A 9,778-nucleotide genomic window follows, 5' to 3' on the forward strand; every position below is an offset into this window, starting at 1 on the left:
AGCCCCTGACTTAGATCAGCCCTCACTCCAGCACGGAGCAGGGTGTAACCTTGGACTTCCCTGCTCAGTAGTACACTGAGGAGGGACGCACTCACCCACCAAACCTTCCCTGGCAATTTATAGATTTATCACAACCTTTCATTTTGAAGTGGCCTCTTGTTTAAATCCACTGTGCCCAGAAACCAGACTGTGATGGAGAAAATCTGTAGCTGAGGAGAAAGAAGTTTAAACCTCATTCCTATTACGTTTTGCAAAAACACTTTTATTTTATTTGACACAGAAACACAATTGAACACCAGTGAATCAATGCTATACGCAATCTGGGCCTGCCCCCTCTGGTTAAAATATGACTCCCGGCAGACAGCCGGCGCATCTTTTTTTCCCCCAGCCCCTCCGCCCTGGCCCTACGTGTGATCTTTGAACCCTTCCGTTAAGCAGCTCAAAGACTTTGGGTTGATCCCAGGCGCAGAGAGAGTGGAGGTAAACTGGGTCCGTGGTGGGAGACTGTGCTTTGTGCCGAACTAATGGTGTCTTTGTTGGGTGAGGGATCTTGCACGGCGTGTGGTGCAGTCACTGGCATTGGAGGGGCGGTGGCCGCTCTCCAGTAACCTCTATCAACTAGGGCAGAGGGGAGGGGGGGGAAGCTGTCGTGTTGAATTATTTCAGGCTGCAGGGAGGGTGCTTCATTCTCTGGACTAAACGTGTTTATGGGGAAGTGGCATCCGCTTCAGTTTTAAGGCTGTGCATTTAAGTCCTTCAGGTGTGGAAGCACAAAACACTTTTAGATACAAAGGGTGGTGAAAATCTGGAGCACTCACCACACACACCCCCCCCGATTTATGTCGGATAGAATATTGAGGCATATAGAGTAAAGGAGGGCAGGGTAAATGGGAGTTGAGGTACAGCTTGGCCACAATCAGATTTGGGTGACGGAAGGTTCAGAGCTGAATGGCCTCTTCCAGTTTTTCCATGAACATTGAAGGACTTATTTTCAATGGGTGAAAGACTGAAGGAACAGAAAATATTCTTTTTTTTTAAGTGTTGAATGGAATGGTTTGCAGGAGCAAATTGAGGAACTAAGGCTGAAAATTCACCAGCCCAAAAGCAAGAGGAGGTTTTCACCCCCCTTCCCCAGCACACGCTGCAGTGGAACATGGAAGCCTCGACAAAAACATTGAGGCTGAGTCGGTTTAATTTGTCCTAAAAAGAGCTGCACGCCTACTTGATTGGCAGTGGGACTGGACGTTACAGGGGCCGATAAACTGAGAGATGGTTAGATACTTCACAGAACTTTCCGACAATGTTGCATCAAACCCTCCCAGGGCGGGTACGGCGCGGGTTAGATGCGGGATAAAGCCTAAAGTAATGTTGCTGGGCCCCCTTTCTCCTTACTGAGCCAGTGTGTGATTTTCCCATTCCCAACAGATGTTGTGGCCTACCTGAGTGAGCTCTGCTGTTGGTGGGAAGCTGAGACCTTGTGATGGAAAGCTTCACTAAATTCACCTTTTGAAAAGCCAGTGTAATGTTAAGATTTTCCTCTGGGTGCCAATAGCAAAGATTTTCCCCCACCATCCCCTCATCTTCCTTACCTGACGATGCTGCCTCTTTTGCCTATGGGTGCTGGATGCCAACTGCCCTCTCCCACCTCCCCTCACTCGTCCATTTTTCAAGTGAGGCCAATAATGGCAGCTATTCAACTTGGATGGCACCCCAGCCCATCCTGGTTCCATCCTGATGCGCACACTGTAAGATGGTGATCAGTATCAAGGTTGATATTCCACCCACCCACCCCCGACTTCTCTCTCTCCTTGTCCTTCCCCCTCCTGCAACTCAATCACTGAGACCCGTGGTGGGACCCTAGCCACCTCCATGGCTAAAATCAGTTTGCAGTAACGGAGCAGGGATGAAATCCTGGACTCTGGCTCTGTATGGTAGTCCCGTTGAGTGGTGCTTGGAAGTGGATAAGAGCAAGAGCTTTGATACAAAATTTCTTGTACATTAGGGGAGTGAGATGAGCAGAGAATGAGACCTCGAGGCTCCTACTTCTATTCCTCTTCCGGACCGACGAATGGGATTAATTTCTTGAATTTTAGGTTCTGGAAGAGCGGCTGGAGAAACATCCCAGTGGTCCCAAACACACAGACCACCACGAAGATCCACAGGAAGAGGCGGTCAATCACCATAGCAACGTATTTCCAATCCTCAATCACCTGGAAAAACAGAAGAACTTCGCATTATTTATACAGCACCTTTAACCACCTCAGGACATCCCGGAGTGCTTTACTGCCATTGAGATGTACTGGCTGTGTGCTATTGTAGGAAAGGCAGCTGCCAATTTGCACAGAGAAAGATCCCACAAACTGTAATGCGATAATAGCTGTGACTACACAATCTGCTTTTGTTGATACTGGCGGAGGGATAACTATTGACTGGGGAGAAAATCCCTTGCTCTCTGAAACAGTGCCCCCTGGGCCAGTTCATACCCGCCTGTGAGGTCAGGTTTAATGTCTTGTCCAAGTGAACATCTCCAGTAGTGCAGCACTCCCTCAGTACTACACTGGCATTGTCAGCCTAGATTTTATGCTCTGCAGTGGGGCTTGAACCCAGGATCTTCTGACTCGGGCAAGAGTGCTACCTGCTGAAGAGAGAGGCTTAAATGTGCTACAACTAAAAAAAAAAGCCTCCATTAATTCAGCCTTTGCTTCCCATCCATGCCACCACACTCCCTTTAATACCCTGTGCGCTTTAATGGTGCCAGCAAGCCTCCTTATGTAGCACCCCTTGCCCATATACACAGCATCCATTGCAATCTCCCTATCAACAACCTCCACTATTCCCTCGAAGAACTCTATGAGATCACTTGACTTTCTCTGGCAGTTCCTAATCCACGTTTCATCGCTTGATCTCCCTGTCCTCACCCGTTCTTTCCCAGGCTCTTTACACTGCTCACTTCACTTCTTTACTCCCTTCTACAACCTGCTGGCTTTTGAAATTTACAAGAGGGATTTCCTTCATCCTCCTATTTTCAGGCTGCCTTCCTTCTGGGCCTTGGCCGTTGTCTTGAGTTATACAAATATCTGCAGGTTAGATACTGAAAGACCAGCTGGCCAATCAATCTGCCCTTCAGACACTGTCCCTTCCCCAGACCTTCCCTGAACCATGAAACCTCCTGGTAGAGGTTAAAAGAACCCAGGGCCAAGAAGGAAGGACGATGGAAACCAGTCCAGAAGATCACACAGACAGAGGGTAATCTATAAAAACTCTGACCTATATGATGCAATCTCTGCTCCAGTTAGTGACTAGTCTGGCTTCTTCTTGAAAATGAGCAGAGAGTCAGCACCCAATGCCGGCAGTGTATCCCAGAAACTCACTACTCTCTGGGAAGTGATTAAATCGCCTGACATCTGGTCTATTCCCACTCTTACGCAGTTTAAACCCATGTCCCCTGGTGGTCCCCAATCGGCTGAACTGAAATAATCCGTCAAAAGGATTATTTCCTTTGTGCCGTTTGCCCAACTTTCCCCTCTGAAGTACAGTGGGTCCTGCTGGGGCAGAGAGTGGGGGGCGGGAGAGCCGTGGAACGGGGTACTGTTCCCTGACTTCCAGCACCCCTTTGGTGTATCAACCAAATGCCCATCCATTTGAATCAGTCGTGATTTTCCACAGCCTCTGTAGCAATGGAGGGCTTTCGCTCCAAACCTGGTCCTATCCTCACCCAGCACCTTCTGGCAGGAACCTTGGATGATTTCCTACTTCCCCCCCCTATCCATGATCCCACTCCCCAAGCCCCAGGAGCACTGATGCGGAATATAGTTCCTCCACTGAACTGTACACGGCAGATCGAGCTTGGGACATGGATGAGTTGCTTACAACAGCAACTTGCATTTACGTAGGACTGTACCCAGGAAAACAGCCCAAGGCACTTGATATGAGTGTCATCTGACAGAAATTGCCACTGAGCTCAAGGAGATATTAGCTCAGGTGACTAAAAGCTTGGTCAAAGGGAGAGGTTTTAATGAACAACTCTAAGGAGAGAGAGGTGGATACAGTGTAAGGTCCAAGAGTGGGTCGAGTTGGATTGCACTTTCAGGGAGCCAGCACAGGCACAATGGGTTGAATGGCCAACTATATTCAATAAGAAGCTTAAAGAGGAATTCCTAGAATTTAGGGCCCAGATGGCGGGAAGACTTGGCCAGCAAAGGTTGGGTGAAGGGTGTGGGGGATGCGCAAGAGGCCAGAGTTTTTAAGGAGTCGCAGTCTAAACACTCTGGATCCCCGGTTTTGTTCCGTAAATCGGACAACACACTCACGCTCTGATCATCATCCTCGCTTTGCATGTGATCAGCAATGAACTCCACTCCATCCATCGTATCTTCAATCCTGTGGCTGCAGAACTGTTCACGTGACGGCCTCTTCCCGTGGTCTCGCACCCCGTTGGCGCCCGCCGGCAGCTCCACGAACCGCGCCCCGTACCCGTGGGCGGAGGCCTGGTTGACGAGGCAGGCGCAGGGCTCGGCGCTGATCCTGGGCGGAAGCCACCTGCCTCTTCCGTGTGCCGCCATCCTGCTCCTCTGCCGCAGCCTCTGCTTGGCGCAGTTGTTCCTGGGCTGCTTCATGAAAAGGATGGCGGGCAGCTTGTCCAGGAACACCAGCCTGACCCAGAGGGGCATGGTGTGGGTGGTTGGTGAGCGGTGGTGCACGTTGAGCACGCACACGCTGGTCACAATGGAGAAGGTGACTAGGACCATGGTGAACATTAAGTACTTGCCCATCAGTGGCACGTCCAGCGAGGTGGGGGGCACGATCTTGGAGATGAGGAGGAGGAAGACGGTGAGAGCCAGCAGCACCGAGATGCAGAGGGTCATCTTCTCACCACAGTCCGAGGGCAGGTAGAAGACCAGGATGGCCAAGGAGGTGATGAGCATGCAGGGGATGATGAGGTTAATGGTGTAGAAGAGCGGCTTCCTCCGTATGATGAAGTCGTACGTGATGTCCACATAGGTGTGGTCGTCGGGGTTCTCGTTGCGCCGCCCCGGCAGCGCCACAATGTCCCACTCGCCACTGGGCGTGAAGTCGTCCAAGCTGGCCACCTCCGAGCGCAGCACCAGGTCGATCTCCGTGCGGTCGTAGGTCCAGGAGCGGAACTTGAGGGTGCAGTTCTGCTGGTCGAAGGGGAAGTGTTTGACCTCGATCCTGCACGCACTCTTGTAGATGGCGGGGGGCAGCCAGAAGATGCTGCCGTCGTGTGAGACCACCGCGTTGGAGTAGAAGGACACCTCGTATGTGCCATCGGCGCTGCAAGGGGGCAAAAAGCAACACCGTCAAGTGAAGCAATGACTTGCATTTGTACAGCACCTTTTACGACCTCCAGACATCCCAAAGCCAATGGGCCTTTCTTTTTTTTGAAGTTTTGTAACAGGAAACGCTTGCAGCAAAATTCTGCACAGCAAGATCCCACAAACAGCAATGACCGGATTTTTAGCGGTGTTGGTTCGGGGATAAGTATTGGTCCCGACGACACTGGAGAGAAGCTCCCCTTCTCCAATTGCAGTAGTTGGAAGGGATTGTTTACCCCCAACCTGAGAGGGCCTCAGTTTTAATGCCTCATCCAGTAGATGGCATCTCCTGAGTGCTTGCTCAGTACTGGCAGCAGGAATGCCGGCCTGGATTATGCGCTTAAGACTCTGGAGCAGGACTCAAACCTATGAAATCCTGGCTCGGGGGGCGAGAAGCTGCTACCCACTAAGCTATGCCCGACTGCTGGACTAGAGCACAGTGTGTCCACATCACCGGGTGGGCAGATGGCATCAGATACCACTGCCTGCAGGAGAATGTCGAGAGGGGTAAGTGCTGAGCTAACGCTGCTGTCCTTTCCCACCATCGACCTGGGAGTCTGCCAAGGGCCGCTTACACCAGACTAGTGCCAAGCCTTGGACCAACCCAGGACCCAACAGAGGTGGGGATAAACATATAACCCTCAGGGCACATTGGGGTTGAACTTCAGCGAAGAGGAGGCCACTGCTTTCTTGAGGTCCCGGCCTTGTTTAAATTCCAGCAGGCGAATGCAAGGTGCCGAGGTCAAACCCTTGAAATGGGACAGGGTAGGCTGCCAGCAAGGTAGGTTACTGGGGCCACAGGGTCACGAGGGTGGAGGTTCGGCCAGCCTAGGTTATCTTTAATCGGGTTCTCCTGCGGAACTGTGACAAAGATAATTCGGCACTCAACCTTCTCCTGGGCCTCCTGTGCATCCAGTCCAAGTTTCAACCTAAAATGGCCCCCGGGGCCCTATTTGGATTATTAGTGCCAGATTCCTACTTGACGAAGGGTTCATCGATTTGAAACGGGCACAGATGCCCGCTCGTGGGTTCCCTTCACGTCAGTGGTATAAAATGCAACCGACCACCGCTCCGAGGCCATTGCTGTCCTGTCACTGCCAGGCTGAAACTGTTAGTCCAGGGTGTAACCAACACCACAGTCAGGATGAAGCCCTCTGTGACCATTGCTACACCCAGCACAGCCAACCCCAATCCTGGTCTGGGCTGCGTTAGCTGCTCTGAAGCTGGGCAGTATCCTGGGAAGAGTGGGGGGGGTGGGGTGGGGGGGGGTGGGGGGGGCACTGTCACATTGCTCCCCTCCCCCCCCCACTTTCCTGATCACCCGTCCAGTGACTCCTGGACCAGCGGGTGACAGATGAGGGCCATGAGTGAGGGCCCCCCCTCCCCACCAGAGTTCATCTATTAGAGGTGGGCAGTGCCCATGGAAACTCAACAAGTTTCCGGGGGAAGGGGGAAAATGGGAGTGGAGAAGATTCATCTCTTGATTCACAATTTGACCTTTTCCCCCAGTAAAGTTGTATTGTTTCTGCCCCTAGTCTTATAGAATGGGGCCTCCCAAAAGGATGTTTCGGACCTCACTGACTTGAAGAAACAGGTTGTCACCTACTTATTGTAAAGGACCACGTCCGGGAGCCAGATGTGAGTGGATGGGAGCCGCACCTTTACAATCCCCTCATAGTCTGCTGGATTCCAGGTCAGCCGATAATCCTTCCATTCCTGGCAGAAAGAAAACCAACAGGTCAGGCTTTAGGCCAAGGGCGATGTTATAGGGATAGGGTTGTCTGTGCGAGCTCCTGCAGTTTGTCAGTTTTGTCCACATCAAGATAAGGAAAGATGGTGCTGACAAATGGAATAGATCAGCATCCAACACTCCCAGCACGGGGTTAGATACAGAGTAAAGCTCCCTCTACACCGTCCCCATCAAACACTCCCAGGACAGGTACAGCACGGGGTTAGATACAGAGTAAAGCTCCCTCTACACCGTCCCCATCAAACACTCCCAGGACAGGTACAGCACGGGGTTAGATACAGAGTAAAGCTCCCTCTACACCGTCCACATCAAACACTCCCAGGACAGGTACAGCACGGGGTTAGATACAGAATAAAGCTCCCTCTACACCGTCCCCATCAAACACTCCCAGGACAGGTACAGCACAGGATTAGATATAGAGTAAAGCTCCCTCTACACCATCCCCATCAAACACTCCCAGGACAGGTACAGCACGGGGTTAGATACAGAGTAAAGCTCCCTCTACACCGTCCCCATCAAACACTCCCAGGACAGGTACAGCACGGGGTTAGATACAGAGTAAAGCTCCCTCTACACCGTCCCCATCAAACACTCCCAGGACAGGTACAGCACGGGGTTAGATACAGAGTAAAGCTCCCTCTACACCGTCCCCATCAAACACCCCCAGGACAGGTACAGCACGGGGTTAGATACAGAGTAAAGCTCCCTCTACACCGTCCCCATCAAACACTCCCAGGACAGGTACAGCACGGGGTTAGATACAGAGTAAAGCTCCCTCTACACCGTCCCCATCAAACACTCCCAGGACAGGTACAGCACAGGGTTAGATATAGAGTAAAGCTCCCTCTACACCATCCCCATCAAACACTCCCAGGGCAGGTACAGCACGGGGTTAGATACAGAGTAAAGCTCCCTCTACACCGTCCCCATCAAACACTCCCAGGACAGGTACAGTACGGGGTTAGATACAGAGTAAAGCTCCCTCGACACTGTCCCCATTAAACACTCCCAGGACAGGTACAGCACGGGGTTAGATGTAGTGTAAAGCTCCCTCTACACCATCCCCATCAAACACTCCCAGGACAGGTACAGCACGGGGTTAGATACAGAGTAAAGCTCCCTCTACACTGTTCCCATCAAACACTCCCAGGACAGGTACAGCACGGGCTTAGATACAGAGTAAAGCTCCCTCTACACTGTCCCTATCAAACACTCCCAGGACAGGTACAGCACGGGGTTAGATACAGAGTAAAGCTCCCTCTACACTGTCCCCATCAAACACTCCCAGGACAGGTACAGCACGGGTTAGATACAGAGTAAAGCTCCCTCTACGCTGTCCCCATCAAACACTCCCAGGACAGGTACAGCACGGGGTTAGATACAGAGTAAAGCTCCCTCTACACCGTCCCCATCAAACACTCCCAGGACAGGTACAACACGGGGTTAGATACAGAGTAAAGCTCCCTCTACACTGTCCCCATCAAACACTCCCAGGACAGGTACAGCACGGGGTTAGATACAGAGTAAAGCTCCCTCTACACTGTCCCCATCAAACACTCCCAGGACAGGTACAGCACGGGGTTAGATACAGAGTAAAGCTCCCTCTACACTGTCCCCATCAAACACTCCCAGGACAGGTACAGCACGGGGTTAGATACAGAGTAAAGCTCCCTCTACACTGTCCCCATCAAACACTCCCAGGACAGGTACAGCACGGGGTTAGATACAGAGTAAAGCTCCCTCTACACTGTCCCCATCAAACACTCCCAGGACAGGTACAGCACGGGGTTAGATACAGAGTAAAACTCCCTCGACACCGTTCCCATCAAACACTCCCAGGACAGGTACAGCACGGGGTTAGATACAGAGTAAAGCTCCCTCTACACCGTCCCCATCAAACATGCCCAGGACAGGTACAGCATGGGTTTAGGTACAGAGTAAAGCTCCCTCTAAAGAAGGACACATTATCACTGACCTGTGTGAGCCAGACGTTGGTGGTCATTATCTGTTCCCTTTCATGCTGAAAAACAAGAAGCCAACAATCATTGATTGATTGGCAATAGACATGATTTTGTCAGATGTTTATTTTGGAGCTGGTATCTGTTATGTTCATTCATCCTTAAGAGCCATTGAGAATGTGAGTCTGATTCTACCAAAGACCTGTTGCACAGTGGAGATAGGCTCACCAACTATTCCTCATGCATCAGGCGTAGAGATAGCTCTGGAATCGGAGGAGGTAACAAACCAAACCCTGTACTTTCCACCGCCTCTCTCTCTCTTTCTTTGTCCTTCTGTGTGTGTGTGTGTGTGTGTGTGTGTGTCTATGTCTCTATCTCTCTCCTGCATCTCCCTCCCAACCCCATTTTGCTGTGCGCACTCACCACACTGATCAGCTGTGCCAAAGAGACCATCAGTTGTACCGACACCAGTTGTGAGCTGTTGGTCGCTGGTCGGATTAGCTTGTTGTAATGCGCTGGGTTAAGGAGGTGAATCACCAGCCTTTCCTCTGTGGAGATTGACAGGCTCCCTGAAACAGAAAGAAGTTGTCATTTTCTTTTCGAAAAAAAATCCTCCTTTCTGGTGTTTCCTTCCCTCTCCTCTCCTGAAGCTGCTGACTCTCACTGGGGTACAGGTCCCCCTCCTCTACTGAAGGTGCTGACTCTCACTGGGGTACAGGTCCCCCTCCTCTCCT

At 51.4% G+C, this 9,778-nt stretch overlaps 1 protein-coding gene across 1 annotated transcript; it reads right to left on the reverse strand.

The window, feature by feature from the left end:
- Positions 1 to 249: 249 nt before the first annotated feature.
- Positions 250 to 9,512, reverse strand: LOC144672301 (neuronal acetylcholine receptor subunit beta-2-like). Its single transcript, XM_078534158.1, has 5 exons — positions 9,468 to 9,512; positions 9,062 to 9,106; positions 6,943 to 7,052; positions 4,311 to 5,295; positions 250 to 2,210 (listed from the first exon to the last, which is right to left on the reverse strand). The coding sequence occupies exons 1-5, from the start codon at positions 9,495 to 9,497 to the stop codon at positions 2,046 to 2,048; spliced, it is 1,335 nt and encodes a 444-aa protein (XP_078390284.1). The 5' UTR covers positions 9,498 to 9,512; the 3' UTR covers positions 250 to 2,045.
- Between the last annotated feature and the right edge of the window lie 266 nt (positions 9,513 to 9,778).

The sequence above is a fragment of the Cetorhinus maximus genome, chromosome 36 (assembly GCF_964194155.1).
Source record: "Cetorhinus maximus chromosome 36, sCetMax3.hap1.1, whole genome shotgun sequence".
NCBI lineage: Eukaryota > Metazoa > Chordata > Chondrichthyes > Lamniformes > Cetorhinidae > Cetorhinus > Cetorhinus maximus.

What these genes read in the sequence shown, in the direction of transcription:
- LOC144672301 (XM_078534158.1), bottom strand. Translation starts at nt 9,497, where the DNA reads ATGGTCTCTTTGGCACAGCTGATCAGTGTG. An exon ending in CCAACGTCTGGCTCACACAG is followed by an intron (nt 7,053 to 9,061) that starts GTCAGTGATAAT and finishes TCTTTCTGCCAG; the next exon opens with GAATGGAAGGATTATCGGCT. An exon ending in GCGAGGATGATGATCAGAGC is followed by an intron (nt 2,211 to 4,310) that starts GTGAGTGTGTTG and finishes CTGTTTTTCCAG; the next exon opens with GTGATTGAGGATTGGAAATA.